General features: G+C 56.4%; 4 protein-coding genes across 4 annotated transcripts; 2 read left to right on the forward strand and 2 right to left on the reverse strand.

Annotated features, from left to right (window-relative positions):
- Positions 1-31: 31 nt before the first annotated feature.
- KVR01_012614 (GTPase-activating protein SEC13) lies at positions 32-1,185 on the reverse strand (the record flags this gene model as incomplete). The annotated part of the gene is made up of 4 exons (XM_044792203.1): positions 32-779; positions 875-990; positions 1,070-1,111; positions 1,183-1,185. The coding sequence occupies 4 exons, from the start codon at positions 1,183-1,185 to the stop codon at positions 32-34; spliced, it is 909 nt and encodes a 302-aa protein (XP_044638425.1).
- A 466-nt stretch (positions 1,186-1,651) lies between these two features.
- KVR01_012646 (uncharacterized protein) lies at positions 1,652-4,641 on the forward strand. The gene is made up of 3 exons (XM_044783268.1): positions 1,652-1,873; positions 2,047-2,421; positions 2,476-4,641. Exons 2-3 carry the CDS (start codon positions 2,305-2,307, stop codon positions 3,727-3,729), a joined length of 1,371 nt encoding a protein of 456 aa, XP_044638457.1. The 5' UTR covers positions 1,652-1,873; positions 2,047-2,304; the 3' UTR covers positions 3,730-4,641.
- A 234-nt stretch (positions 4,642-4,875) lies between these two features.
- On the reverse strand, positions 4,876-7,555 carry KVR01_012642 (uncharacterized protein). The gene has a single exon (XM_044783224.1). The coding sequence runs from the start codon at positions 6,741-6,743 to the stop codon at positions 5,064-5,066; it is 1,680 nt and encodes a 559-aa protein (XP_044638453.1). The 5' UTR covers positions 6,744-7,555; the 3' UTR covers positions 4,876-5,063.
- A 1,051-nt stretch (positions 7,556-8,606) lies between these two features.
- On the forward strand, positions 8,607-10,732 carry KVR01_012604 (GPI-anchor transamidase GPI18). The gene is made up of 3 exons (XM_044786377.1): positions 8,607-9,083; positions 9,151-9,793; positions 9,884-10,732. The coding sequence occupies exons 1-3, from the start codon at positions 8,795-8,797 to the stop codon at positions 10,287-10,289; spliced, it is 1,338 nt and encodes a 445-aa protein (XP_044638415.1). The 5' UTR covers positions 8,607-8,794; the 3' UTR covers positions 10,290-10,732.
- Positions 10,733-14,563: the final 3,831 nt, after the last annotated feature.

Genomic DNA, 14,563 nt, shown 5'->3' on the forward strand with positions numbered 1-14,563 from the left:
CAGAATCCCGAACGCCTTGCAACCCCTAGGCTCACTCCTCTAGTGTCTTTACAATGTCCCACTCGCCCCGCAGGTTCTCCTTCCACAGCGTGACCTTGTTGTCGCTTCCACTAACGGCGAGAACGTTGCCGCTGAGGGACCAGCTGACCCGCCAGACGGGGGCGTCGAAGTTGAGCACCTTGGAGTTCCACTGGCCGGGGCTCGCGGGGTCCGACGTCCAGATGCGCACCGTCTTATCCTGGGATGCGCTCGCGATGTAGCTCTTCTGCAGCACCGTAGGGCTCCAGGCCACGTCCCTGACCCAGTCCGTGTGGCCCGAGAGTGGATCCCGCTCGGGCTTGTAGCTGTTGGTGGCGGGGTCAAAGACCCAGATCTTGAGCAGGTTGTCGCAGCCCCCCGAGACGAAGCGGCGGTTGCCCGTGGCGCCGGGACCGGGGGCGCTCGACACGATGGATCCCGGTGTGGTTGCCGGCGCCCACGACACAGAATTGACACCCAGGCCGTGGGCGGGGAAGGTGGTGTGGTCGAAGTTGTTGTCCTTGAACTCGAGAACGGACACGTTGCCGTCAGAGGAGGCACAGGCCAGGAGGCAACCAGACTCGTGGGGCGACCAGGAAACGATGTTGACCGAGGCCTTGTGCAGGGCAAAGTCGAAGATCTTCTGCCATGCGCCCTGCTGTTCCCGCCAGATAAAGACCTTGCCGTCGTAGCCCGAGGAGGCGAGGATGTTTCCGTATTTGGGATGGGCCCAGGACACACACCACACTGCGCCCTCGTGTCTGTTGTGCAAGTGCGTCAGTCGTCTGTGCCGTGCCGTGCCTTGCCTTGCCTTGCCTGCATCGCACGGCTGGACGCCGAAATGTGCCAAACTCACCCCTTGAGTGTCTCTGTCAAACGCTGGGACTCGCCCTCAATTTCGAAGATCTTGATCGTGCGGTCCGATGAGCATGTCGCGAGTCGTCGTCCGTAGTAGTCGAGGACGGCATCGTGCTAGGAGGCGAGAAGAGTCAGGTTGAGCTCGGCAGGGCTGTCCCCTTTGGTTCCCTTTGGGCTGCGAGATGGGACGTACTATCATGTCATCGTGGCCGGGATTTGAAATGACTTGAGTGGCCTGTGGTGGCCATGGTCAGGATCGCAATTCAAAACCCAGAACAGAGGCACCGTGGGCAAGGCAGTACGCACCATTTTCAGCTTGGCGGCGGCAGACAGCACTCGCGAGGACAGGGAAGTCGGATGGCCTTGAATGAAAAATGCAAAGAAAAGTATGGGTATCACAATGGGGGTTCCAAATTGGCAAAAGGGCTGGGGCAAGTGACAACGAGTTGGTGATGGCGGTGGCCGGTTTGGGGTGGTGGACAGTTTCGCGACGTGCTGTCCTGTCCATTAAACCAAGCAATCAACCGTCCATCCACGGTAAGCTTCTACTAGGTACCTTACCCTGCAGTACCCGAGCCAGGGACGACGTCAAAGGGAGGGTCCACCTGGCATTTTTGTGTATGTAAGCATGCACGACCTGGGCAGGTACGGAGTGCTCCGTACCTGGGGAGGTACCTCGGGCGCGGTACCTCGAGGGCCGGCCGGCGGAACCTGCTGAGCGGCTTTGCCTCGGCTCCTGGCTTTCGGTATTTGCCCCCATCAACTAACTGCCCAGGTGTCTACTACATGACGGGAAACATCAACACGATCTCCCTTTTTCTAACACGTAGACCACCATGATCATATTCCGGCCTTGAACCAGAACCCTCCTTTTCCACGTCGATAGCCAGACTCCTCTGAAGGTGGGCTTCGGGGCATAGGGCACCCATGGGCTCTCTGCTCTCAGAGTTCCTAGTTCAGTTGTGTCAGCTGCCTGGTCGAAAGCCGTCTTGTCCGCGTACGTTGGCCCTCACTCGCATGGATGAACGAGAGCCTTTCCCACAAATCAGACACGGTTCCACTTGAAAGCCACTGCTCTCTGTGAGGCTGCAAATCTGGTCATCTCGTCCGATATTCCTGGGTGGTAGACTTTGTGCGCGAGCAATAAACATTAAACAAAAGTCTGCTCAGGACTGCCGTCGCCCTCCTTCATCCCAGGACTTGGATGAGTCGCCTTGAGCAACTCGCCTTGCGTCTCCAACCACCTGCTGTTGTGATTACATCCCGTTCCACTGCATGTGATCGGGACTCGCTATCGCATTCTCAGCACCTCCAGCACATCGCAACCACCGACCAAAACAGCTAGACTCGATTGGCGATCTACAACTACCATCGACGAGACCACATATCAACACCTGTCGTCTCCAAACCGCAGTCACCGTTGCCAGCATGTCAGACAACCTTTGTGGGCCCTCCGTCCCGACCAAGGGCCTGCTTGGCCATCTCGACCGTGATCGCTCCCTTCAGCAGGACCGCGTCGCGGGCTCTCCTGCCTCCGCCGCCGGCGTAAGTTGCACCTCAAGACTCCTCTTGTGTGGCGGACGAACCTAACTTGCGTAGTCTTTTCGAACAAGTACCCAGGGCATTTCCAACACAGCCGCTGGGGATGCCTCTTTTGCCAAGTTCACCGGCGCCTCGCCTCAGCTTCGTCCTCAGGCCAGTGCAGACTCCCCTGCTCTGGTCAAACCACAAGGCAACCCCAATCATAACCCTTTTCTTTGGATGCAGTACCAACATCGCTATCGCGGCCGCGTAGACATCCCCTTGGAAGGCAGGGACCAGATCGATCTTGAGAACCATGTCAACCCCCCTATTCCTGCACGTCGTGGCGGAATCGAGCACCAGCGCCCAAGTGCAGCTCTGCAGGCCGCCAATACTTCCTGGGTCGATGACTTCAGGCGTGCGCAAGAGGAGACGTCCCTGAGCCAAGGGATGGGCGCGTTGCGCTTGAACTCCATGCAGGCAATGCCCATCGCCGCTCCTTACGGCCAACCCGCATTTGCAGCACCTGGTAGCTACCACTACCCAGTCGGTCAGCCAATGATGCAAGGAAATGTCGCTTCTCCGTATGCCCCTCCTCATATGATGCCCGCCCATGCTCCTCCAGGCTTCTTGCCGGCTTTCGCGCAAGGGGGCCAACAGCTTCCTGAGGATCAGCCAGCTCAAGAAGCCCAGGTTGCTCCACATGGTTATTCTGCCACAGGCACAGCCCAGGCCGGCGGGAATGGTCTGCCATTCAGCCACTACCCCCAGAACCTAGCCTTGGCCGCCAACACAGAGGAAGCCCTCGGCGCGGCATTCGCGGCCTACGACCGGGAATTCGAGCAGGAAATGGATCAGTGGGTGGCCACTCATGGGCCCGAGGATCGCGAGGATCACGAGGCAGTCATGACCGAACACGCCGAGAAACTGGATGCTAAGCGCAGGGAGAATGACCCAGCCGTCATGTCGCAGCTGGATCCCAAGAACCGTTTCAACCAAAAGAGGCGGGAGGATATGGAACTTCAGTCGTATGCGGCACGCATCTTGAACACCATGGTATCAAGCGACAATGAGAAGTTCCGCGGCTCTTCCTTCACCGACCTGATGCGCCGCATCGTCAATCGCGAGGTCGTGGTTGAGGGTGACGATCTCATCGATGTTGCCACAGGCAACCCTACCGACCTGACCCCTCGAGACCTAAAGCCTGTCATCCAGGTGCCCGACGTGCCCCCGACATTCATACCCCCCTCGGACGCAGAACTCAGGTCGAGGCAGGAGGCAGATCCCAAGGGGAAGGGGCCAGCCGTGGCGGAGAACCCGGGAACTGCCTGAAGGGGGCCAGACGTCCAGACGGAAGTGGTGAGGGCTGACGTTTGGAACCTGTCGCCCGTTTGGAAACCATCCAAGTTGTCCATGTCTCCTACAGGGGCAGGAGACCAAGCAGAAGACGAACCGGACCACTGGGGCTCTCGTACCACCTTTCTCGCGTCCCCATGCACCGGATACCATGGAATCCAAGTCCCCGCCGCCAGCAGCGAGTCACAGGGCATTACTGATCCAGAGCCGCACGTTGTCGACGGAAGGGCTGAGGAAATGCGAGACCTTGCAGAACTCGCAATTGGCGAGCTGAAGCAATTTACACCTTTGACGTCACCTTTGCCGCCATCGTCACCGATGCGGGTGGCGTCGCCACATGAGGCCGGCGGCAAGATCCCGCGATGATTGTTGATTTTGAACTGCTTCTTGTTTTGTCCAGTTCTCCCATCTGTCTGTGCACCCCCTCCGTACATCTTCAAAACTGTTCCGAGCTCCTCCGTCAATTGATTGCATGAGCACCACCAGGCCGAGTTGCCGGCCCCGAACCCCAGGAGGCATTGCCACTTGTTCATATTCTTGTTTCTTTGTTTTGCATCTTGCGATTTCCTTGGACTGATAGCACCATCACCGGCGGCGTTGGAAAACAGGATGGTTCACATATGTTGGCTGCGTCATGGGGCCGAGCACAAGAGCTACGATGTTGGATATCGAGGCTCTTCCTGCCGTGAATGTAGATTACAAGATGTCTGTGAGTTTCTTCAGGGTGGCTGGAGCAGGTGGCTCACGAAATCAAGTTACGGAGCCCTTTGGTAGCGTAGGGGTTGACGATTGTCTTCCTCATCGCATATTAGTGGCCACTGCGCGCAACTGTACAGTACTGCAGACAAGCAATTGACTGCCCAGCCTTCGCATGACGTATCTCTTTAGTCCATCAGTCGTTGGATCATCGATCCATCGGTAATTACGCAGATTACAATACTAATAAGTCAGCCATGTTTATTTGAGATGAGCAAAACTTTCCCGGGTCGAGCCAGAGTTCTTGCAACAGAGGTCACTCACTGTATGTAAGGCGTGAGGTTGTCCGATTGCAGGGTTACTACATAGGTTGCTCTATAGGTCACCAAGTTACAGGTGGTTGTACGATGATAAGTAAGTACCCAGGCAAATTACTAATGACTATACCCAGTGGCCGTGCAGAGGTCATCACAGTCGAGGGAGAGCTAGAAGTGGCAGGAATCTCGAGAAGTTCATGCTGGTGAATTGTAGGTACTTCAGAATGCAATTGGGTATTGGTATCATAGTTCGCTTGACTCTGCCTCGGTCTGAGCAGGCTGCACACACAAACACACCTAGTGTTTAAGCTTCTTGAGCCAGCTCACCCTCCGCGTCTGCTTTTGTACAGGTGCACATCCTCCTGTGCCAGAATCTGTCTCCGTCTCCCGTACGCCGGCCTGCTTATCCGGCGCCATCGCCATGTTGCCGCCCACTTCTGTTGACTGTGAGTGAGACTGCTTCATCATCCGCCGCTGCATAAAGGCCGCGCCAGTGCTGACTGCCCTCCTGAGACCAGACTGCACCGGTGGCACGGTGCTGCTGATATTGCCAGTAGTCGACCGCCTGGGGATTTTGAGCGTTTGAGGTGTGCATGACGACATGCTAATGGTCCGTTCCCGCGGAAGAGCGGCGCTCGCCTCACCCACGTCGGCGGGATCGGGGCCCGCTCCGGTGATGCGCAGTGCCAGCCAGAGACCGGTGACCCTGATCAGCTGCTTGGTCTTCTCATCCACTGGTTGGGTCTGGCGCTCGGCGGAGGGCTCATCAACAGAGAAGGGAGATGGTGGTGGGGACTTGGCGCCCGCTGGATCGAAGTTGTAGCTCATGGGGCGAGAGGGTGGGAAGCGGCCCTGTGATGTCGACACTGTCGTGAAGTCCTCGAATAGCTCGAGCGATCTTGGCGTCAGGTTCGCCAGGATCGGGTGTCGCCTAGACTGTGGGTTGATGATGCTAAATGTGTACTTGTAATCGCTCGGCTCCGTGATAGATGCGACGTCGCTGGCCACGGTAGCGGCTGATGTCGAGAGCCTGTTTGCGTTCTTCTGGTTCTGCAGGGATGTGTTGCGCTTGGCCCATCGGAGAGTCTGCGATATCCCGTGACTGTCGGTGTGAACAAAATTGTAGCTGCCCTTGGGACCAGGAGTGGCCCTCCACACAGTACCGTCCTCCATGACAATCTCGTCACAGCCCTGACCCCTCACTGGGCTAAAGATGGCAAGAGGCTCCCGTCTTGCCCCAATATGCTCATCCTCTTCCTCCGAGTCACTCAGGCCAGTGTCATAGTCCTCGGACTTGAGCAGGATCAGGTCATGGGGGCCCAGCTCGCCCTTGGCTCCGAATATGCGGGGACAGCGGTTGATATAGCGGGCGGTAACCAGGGGCCCGGCTATGAGAGACGCAGGAAACACGTCGATGGCAGGGCGTGGCCGCTGGTTGGTAGGTAGCTCTTGGAGCTGGAAGAGCAGCCTGGGGCGGATGTTCTTGAAGAGGTGCTTCTTGGAACCATGCTTGGGTGCGGGCAGGGCGAAGTGATAGTGGCAACTCGGGCGTGGGGTGGCTCTCCTCCGTCTTGGGCGGGGGGCCGAGGACGTGTGCGAAGCGTCCGAGTCGTAGAAGGATGGCTCATCTTCTGTCATGGAGGGTTTTGGGGACTCCAGGGCTTGGGCTTCGGGCTCCTTGAAGCGCACGACGGGAGCAGCGGGGACGGACCTGCGGGCGGCAGCACGGTCGCCCAGAAGATGGGTGACTGGTTTCACATAGAGCTCAGAGACGGGCCTGGTCGCCTTGGGAGTCTGTGGGAGAGGCCATGGGCTTGCGTGAGGCGGTGCCGTGGTGGAGCGGAGGATGGGAGCTGGAAATGCGGATCGCAGGTATGGTCTTTTCCGCTGCAGGGGCGCGTGTGTGGGCGACTGAGGAGGGTGGCCGTTTCCCGAGAACTCATGGCCGTGCAGGGAGGCGCCGGCATGGAGGAACATGTTGCTGGTGGCAGTCGACGGTGGCAGTCGACGTAGGGTACACTGAGTTGTAGGGGGTGGGCAGGAGCGACGGGCGGTTGCCAGTCAGGACCTACTCCCTAAAAGTAGGAGTGACTGCCAGTGAGGCTCGTCCCACTCCGCACTCCGTGACACCCGAAGTCCAGCCTCGAGGTGCAAATTTCAGTAGCAGCAACTTAGAAACCCGGGCGCGGGCGCGAGGCAAGGCTGCCGAGCTGGTCCGCCCCGGTCGGTGTGGTGGTGGTCCCAGAGATTCCGTCAGTGGTTCCCAGGGCCGGGCGGGAGCCAACCGCGATCATGGGGCCGCTGGTGGACGAGGTGTAGAGTGGATCCGGATGCGAAAAAGCGTGCCAGGTGTGGCGTCACCGTCGGGCATTTATGGGAGGCCGGAGCGCATGGGCTTGGATAAGATGGGACGACAGAAAGTGAGATCAGCAACGAGGGCCCGAGGCTGTAGTTTGAGTTAAGCTTCCCAGGTGTCGGCGGCAGTGTCAGTATCGGTCCAATACCCCGTCCGGTTTCGTCCAGTTTCGTCACGAGTATGTCTTGTCTGTCTGGTGGGCAGATAATATATTGACGGGGAAGCCCTGCAAAGAAGGTGGGCTCTCTCTCTCTCTCTCTCAGAATGAGCCAAGACAGAAGAGAAGAGTCGAAGAGACAGACAAGAGAAGAGAAGAGGAGCAGAGGGGACGAGGAAATGAAGCGGAAACGAGGACGAATAGAAGACACCAATCAATCCAGCCGGCGGATGAGATGGCGTTGGAGACACTTGGGGAGTGCAGCAGCAGTGCAACAACGCGGTCGGTGAGCTGGGGAGCGGACGCAAGATGCTGTGCATGTGGGCGTACTATGTACTGACTGCCTGCCAGCCTGCCAGCCTGCCATGTCCCACTCGGCTGTGCTGCGCCCGTTCCAATGAGAAGGGGGGCAGGGGGGCAAAGGGGGGCCCAGCAGGCCAGTCGAGCTAAATTGGGCGTTGCCCACGGTGGAGATGCAAGGGCATTTCCCCAACTGTCCCAACTGTCACTTCCTGGCTGCCTGCGCTGACATGAACTCGTGCTGTGTGGTACTACCGTACTCCGTACCTACACTAGGTATAGATTGCAATGTCATTATTGGGCCAGCTGTCGTTGGCTCTTTTGCCGTTGGCTGACGATATGATGCGTCCGTTGATCCATCCGTTGATCTACCCGCCCGCCCATCCAGTCAGCCAGTCCTCTACAACAGCACACAGACAGGACAGTGCTACCTACTAGGTACTCAAGTAGGTAAACGTGCAGCACGTGCAGCACGTAGCACCAGGCGGTCAATTGGTCTAGTGGTGGTCTACGGTAGTAGCGCAGTCTTGCAATCTGGGGATATTTGCTAGGTACCTAGGTACCTACCTACACTAGTCAGTCTGTGTGTGGCAGGTGGCACGGCAGTTCCTGGGCTCACAGAGTGCACCTTTGATCGGGGTGGGGAGGCTGCGGATATAGCCGTGGGCCTGAGGTCGCCTTGGTCGCCTCTGCAAGAGTGCATGCACCTTGGGCCTGTTTCAGCTGCCGATCCTGCCTCTATCCTATTCTGTCCGTCTTCTACACTATCATGGGTCTCTTTCTTCCTTCATCAGACCGGGGCCTGCCAACCCGCATGCTACATAGTACTTGATGCAGCCTCGTGGCGCCCGACTGGTATTTTTGGCGTCAGGTGTTGGTGCTCCTTCCGTCGACCTTTTTTTTGATTGCCCAAATCTCGGTACATGCCGAGGCCTGCACCACATGTGCGTGCCAAGACCCACAATTTAGCAAGTGGGTCCCGATCTTCTCCAAGGGCGTGGGTGCCCCCCGTGCCCCCCCTAAGGGCCCATGCTGCTCTCTATTTGTGGCTGTTTCTACACGTGTAGTTTGTTTCTGCGTCTGTCAGCCTCGGGTGGCTGTTTCTCTTCGGCCGTGTCCTCGACTGTGTAGGTATTGCATGCAATCCACCTGGGCATACAGCATGTACTACTGTACAGCACTCGGAGACTGCGTGCATCCACCACGTTCGCCGCCATGCCTGCCACAAGCACCGACAGCGGCTCCCCCTTCACCACATTGACGGCCGCCTTTCTGTCGTGGAAGGCCGTTCTCCTCGCCATCGCTGCCGCCGCCAGCCGCGTGGGCCCGGCCTACGACACCTCGGCCAGCCTTCTCGTCCCCCACGGCCAGCCAACCATCCTGACGCGCCTGTCCTCCTGGGACGCCATCTACTTCCTCAGGGCCGCCGAAAGAGGCTACTTGTTCGAGCAGGAGTGGGCCTTCTCGTCCGCCTTGCCAAACTGCATCGCCCTCATCATCCGAGGTAAACGCTCGCTCCTCCTTCCCGCCGCCGCGCCGCACAAACCTCTTTTCTAATCACAAGCTTTCAGCCTTACGGATCCCTCGGCTCGGCCTGCTCACCACCCCGGACCCCGGCACCCACCTCGAGGCTCTGGTCGCTGTCATCTTCTCAAACACCTGCCATCTGCTGTCTGTTATCGTCCTCTACCGCTTGGGCCTGCACGTCTGGAGGGATTCCAGGTGGGCACTGGCTGCTGCCCTGCTGCACGTCTTGTCCCCCGCCGGCCTCTTCCTGTCGGCACCCTATGCCGAGAGCGCCTGCTCCTTGCTCTCCTTCACCGGCTGGCTGCTGCTGGTCAAGAGCTGCCTCAGCACTGGTCCTTCCGTTTCATCCCTCCCCAGAGATGCCCTGACCCTGCTCGCCGGCCTCGTCTTTGGCCTCGCCACCTATTTTCGTACCAATGCCTTGCTCAACGGCGCCCCGCTGGCCTTTGATTTCCTCTCGACCTTCTACCAACTGACGGAGGATCTTGATCACCGCAAGACTCCCGATTACCTCCGGAGGCTGCTGGTGCTCGGAATCGCCGGCCTGCTTGTCGCTGGAGGCACCATCATCCCTCAGTATCTTGCTTACCAGGCCTACTGCTCCACCGCTTCCGCGCCTTCCGAGGCCAGGCCATGGTGTACCCACCTCGTGCCCAGTATCTACAACTATGTCCAGAGGCAATATTGGTAAGACTCCTGAATAAACCCACAGGCAGAGCGCCACTTGGCGGTAGCCTCGGACTTCGTCAGCGTCCGCTCGCTCACACCGCGGCATAGGAATACCGGTTTTCTCCGCTACTGGACGCTGTCCAACGCCCCACTCTTTGCCCTTGCTGCCCCCATGCTCTTCGTCATGGGCAAGGGCGGGAAGGATCTTTTCTTCCAGGGCGCCATGATCTCCAGGGCTCACGCGGACGCGCCGGGCCTGGACAGCTCCCGCCTCGTCCTGGTCGTGAGGTCCATGATCTTTGCCCAGGTCCTGCTCGTCGTCATGGCCTTCACGAGCTACCATGTTCAGATCATCACCCGCCTGTCCTCCGGCTATCCTGCCTGGTACTGGTGGCTGGCGGCCTGCCTCAGGAGCCCCAAGACGAGGGGCATGGGTAGCGGCCTTGTCGTCTTCATGATCATGTATGCCTCCATACAGGCCGTACTGTTTGCTTCCTTCCTGCCTCCAGCTTGAGGCGTCCTGCATCTCCGCAGTGTTACCCTTTGTCTGGAGCCATACTAGGCGGCCAAAAGCAAGCGCTTTCTGGTCTGTAGGATTGTACTCGAGCCGCCATTGGATTCCTTGGCTACTTGTCTCGGTTCTGAGATTCTCACTGCTACGCTGGGACCGTGCTGGTCTCATCCTGACGCTTTAAACCCAGATACAAGCTCCTCACCTCAATAGATCAACCGAGTGAAGAGCGCGCGAGAATGTTCGCCCCAAGGCTCAATAACTGGAATGAAATACTTCTATCTCTATAACACTACTTTCTCAATAATGTGCATGTAAGACGTTCCATGTCAATGCTTCGAAAGTGGCGAATGCTATAAGGAAACGCTCCGAGTAACGTGTATCGTACACTCCAGAATGTAGGCATCTCATCATTGGACGATCTGGGAACCTTTCCCCCTTCACCCGGGACCTGCATCATTGCCCTTCGCTGGATCTTGTCCGCGCTGGATAGTGACTGGTCATTATCATAGTGGGTAGCACTCGTGGTCTCTGGCTTTCGTCGTTCTGTGCTAAGCTCACGGGAAATAGCTGCCTAGGTACTAACGAGGGGCGGGGTGAACATGAGCGAGAGGCCCATCGGCGACAGTCTGTCGGGTGTCATGTACCTGTCGGTTGCGTGCTCGGCCTCGCCGCCGTCGCGGGCCAGCGTGTAGCCCGCTGGGCTCAGGAAGCTGCAGTAACCGCGCGGTTTGCGCTGAGACCAAGATCGCGAGGGCGAGTGTTTAAGGGAACCGTCCGGGAGGGGCGACGGCGAGATTGTGACCTCGTTGGTATTCTGAGTTTGGCAAATCAGCAATGGGACATGATGGAGGGACAACATTGAGGGCTTTCTGTATGATTATGTGGCGCTATTGTCAGGCCCTTGACAGAGGTTGGAGAGCTCAAACACGAACATTGATATGGCGGATATCAAGACAGCCGCGAGAAGTGATAGTAGGTGACACTAAGGTAGGGAGAGGACATTAGGGGGAAGAAAAATCAGACTTTCTTGGATCCTGCCAGTACTTACTCCTCACCGCCACGCTTGTGGGAATAACGAACATTTGAAAACCATGAACACCAGCACGAGATCCACGGTGACTATCATTGGTAAGGTAGGACTTGGGTGACATGTCGCCATCTCTATCGTTGTCGCTCTCTTCGCTACGCTTCCGCTTGAGACTATCTGTCATCGAGTCAAGGCTGAGGTTCCCATACATGAGATACTTGTTGCCACCAAGCTGGCGAGCGGGCGCACGAGCCGACGGCATTGGACTCCATTCGGCATTTTATTGGGTACATAACCTTGCTCTCTGGCTCGCCGGAATTCTTCAATGGGGTCCCGTTGCTGTCGGATTCTGTTTGCAACTGGGATGTCTCGCGTTCAACCTCCGCCATGTGATTACTGGATGCGGTGCACGTGGCGCGGGCGGAAATAGGGGTTGTTCCAGCCAGTCCTGTAGGTTAGGGTGGTAGCGAAAGGCGAGCCACTCTATCTCTCTGTGCCAATCATCAACTAGCATTCGTTTCTCTAAGGGTGCCGAGCAGTGACGCGGCTCCCGGTTGTCCCTTGGGTGGATTAACTGGTTGCACTTCCGTTCCGCATACATCCGGGGATATGCATGGCGCCTTCATACGGTGGTAAAAGCTTAAGACTTGGACGGGTTAAGTGATCAAGTTGAGGGGCATGGTAGAAGTCCCAGATTGTCTAGTCATCACCGTCCGCCCTGTGCGTATTTACTGGCAAGGAGGCGTGGCGGTGTCGGTTCTCCGTCCTTGGACCGAGATGCACAACAGGAGCAAGAGCGGTTTTAGTCAGCTTGGGCCCTTCTACGTTCCGAGAGGTAATGCCAGAATGCGAAGGATCTCTTGGAAAGGGAAATCAAAGAAATGTCCAGCTGCCACTGGGGCAGGAAGGAACAGAGCTGCGGATATAGCGTGAAAACTCAATGGCCGGGCCAGCAGCAAGCATATTAGAATGGCCCAAATGTAATGATTATGAATTTCTTGGTCATTTCCGGGGAGCACATGAAATTTTGATCATGGAAGTGCTTCGGCCACATTATATTTTCCCTTTATATTTATCGAGCAGTGGGACCCACCCATTGTAACATTCCATTCAATGTTGTCTATAAATACGGGCTTCCCCCGCTCACTATTCATAGTTAAGAAACCAGTCAATTTGCTCTATTCGATATGCCCTGCTCGGAATAATGATAATACTACCTAGCTATCTTTCTACTTAGCTGTTTATGTGGTTTCGCTTCTATTCCGTATACGTCCGAGGAACTACATGGCGCCTTCATACGGTGTTAGCTGGTTATGTCCTATAATATTAAAGTGTAGTGTGGTTGAAGCTCGATAAGAAGCTTATATTGCTTAAAATATAATGATTCTCCACGTCCAACAGTTAGGTGTTAAGGCCAGCCACTAATACAGCTGCTTCACAAGGCTGTGTAAAGGCCCGCCCTTTTTAAGCCGCGTCCCGGTGTTTGATGATGGTACCCTGTGAACCGAAGCAGCCAGCAGGCAACTGAGGTAGTACTTTCAGATGCATTCTTATAGAAACATAGTGGATACGCTCACCATTTCATCTGGATGCCATCGTGCAGACCATGTGACCTAGCTGTTGTCATGGTACACACTGGCCATCACGATCCACTCTATGTAAACGCCCCAGCTCTGCCAGCGGCTCGCAGGTCCCAGTCCTTTTCCTCCTCGTTCAACAAGAAACTCACAATCTTGAGCAACCTACCAATTCATTGATAGCTGTCTCCTGCATGGTCATTCTTTTGAAAGTTATCTCACGGAGGGTGTCTATTTTAGATGTCTTCATTGGGTCAGGCTATTTCATACGCAGTTGTCACATAGGACATCTGGACGTTGACCCATTAGGAGCTTCTCAAAAGACGGTAGGTAGCCTACGGGACACAAGAGCTGGGGTTGGATATTGTAGACGCCTAGCGGCCACCCTAGCAATGTTTCACAAGAATGTCAGAGTCTAAAAGAGGTCCCAATGGTACTCAAAATACGTGATGCTGACCCGGATTGGTTTCCCGGAAATCACACACACGCTTGGTTTGGCAGGGATCCAAGACGTTGCCAGTCGAGGGAACCTTGGGATCCCAGGCGACGGAATAGTAGAAGCAGGCTTTCGAGCTGCTCGTTAGCCTGACAGGGCACAAAGTCTCGAGCAACTTGGCTGGGGAAGTCGCCGTTTTTATGAAGATTGTTCTCTAACACATGCACAGCAAGTCCAGGCTGCGAAATCATAACTCGTGGTAGCATCGACTCAAGATTCGTGGTAGATGAAACATGACAGCTTGATGTCTGTGAGTAGATGGAACGATGCCGTGTGGTAACCGACAAAGTGCAAGTGCAAGTGCAAGATAACGATTGGGCTGGGCCCTGGTTGCTTTGGCAAAGTGGGTGCCCACTGCCGATGAGTGCGGCCAAGTGTATGATGGCCTCAGGGGCAGTGTGCTGGGTCATGGGTTTAGCCGAGGCAGGCAGGCAGGCATTCGCCCTCGAGGTTGTGAAGTCGAGATCGACAGGATTGGATCAAGGAATGTGCCAGGGAAGAGAGCCTGCTGCAATGGGTAGTAGACGTGTAATATGTGCTGGAGGTTAGGAGGAAGAATTCCAGCAAAAGCTTCTTCAAAGCGTGGCGACGGAGGCTAATTGCATGCAGGGAACTAGTGGTGAACTGAAACGGAGCTGTGCACGGGGCCACTAGCGGCCCGGCCGTAGGTTTCAGTTCGTTGTCATCGCTCCCGCACCTGCATTGGTGGCGTGGAATGAGCGTGGAAGTCTCCCAAGAACTCACTTCTGGCAGATGCAATGTGACCCGCGAGCCCGGATCTTGTGTGCACTTTGTTCTGGCCCAAAGCCCAGGTGAAACCCAATCGCCGGACAGCCATGTCAGCAGAATTCAGATGCCTCCTCTGATCTTGCTGGGCCAGAACCATATCTACAGTTGCAGCGACTGACACGCCCGTGGCCCACTCCAAACAACGTGAACGAACCGACAATGAGATACTTTATCAGCATCGCGGACGTGATGCACAGACGTAAAGTCTCGAGGTTTCCATCACCACCACTAAACCACGCGAGGCCAAGTGTCGTCGTCCGGTCTCATAGCCTCGCTGTGACCGCCTCTATCTGGGTTGTTTTGTCAACAGCAGCCTCTCTCTAGTTGTATCCAGATCCTGTTGTTTTGTCTTTGCAGCTGACCACCAAGACATGGTACACCAGTC

The sequence above is a fragment of the Diaporthe batatas genome, assembly GCF_019321695.1.
Source record: "Diaporthe batatas strain CRI 302-4 chromosome Unknown Contig00020, whole genome shotgun sequence".
Classification (NCBI taxonomy): Eukaryota; Fungi; Ascomycota; class Sordariomycetes; order Diaporthales; family Diaporthaceae; genus Diaporthe; species Diaporthe batatas.

Coding starts and splice junctions, on each gene's coding strand:
- KVR01_012646 (XM_044783268.1), top strand. CDS start 2,305: ATGTCAGACAACCTTTGTGGGCCCTCCGTCCCGACCAAGGGCCTGCTT. Junction 2,422..2,475: donor CTCCTGCCTCCGCCGCCGGC/GTAAGTTGCACC, acceptor TAACTTGCGTAG/TCTTTTCGAACAAGTACCCA.
- KVR01_012642 (XM_044783224.1), bottom strand. CDS start 6,743: ATGTTCCTCCATGCCGGCGCCTCCCTGCACGGCCATGAGTTCTCGGGA.
- KVR01_012604 (XM_044786377.1), top strand. CDS start 8,795: ATGCCTGCCACAAGCACCGACAGCGGCTCCCCCTTCACCACATTGACG. Junction 9,084..9,150: donor CATCGCCCTCATCATCCGAG/GTAAACGCTCGC, acceptor ACAAGCTTTCAG/CCTTACGGATCCCTCGGCTC. Junction 9,794..9,883: donor TATGTCCAGAGGCAATATTG/GTAAGACTCCTG, acceptor ACCGCGGCATAG/GAATACCGGTTTTCTCCGCT.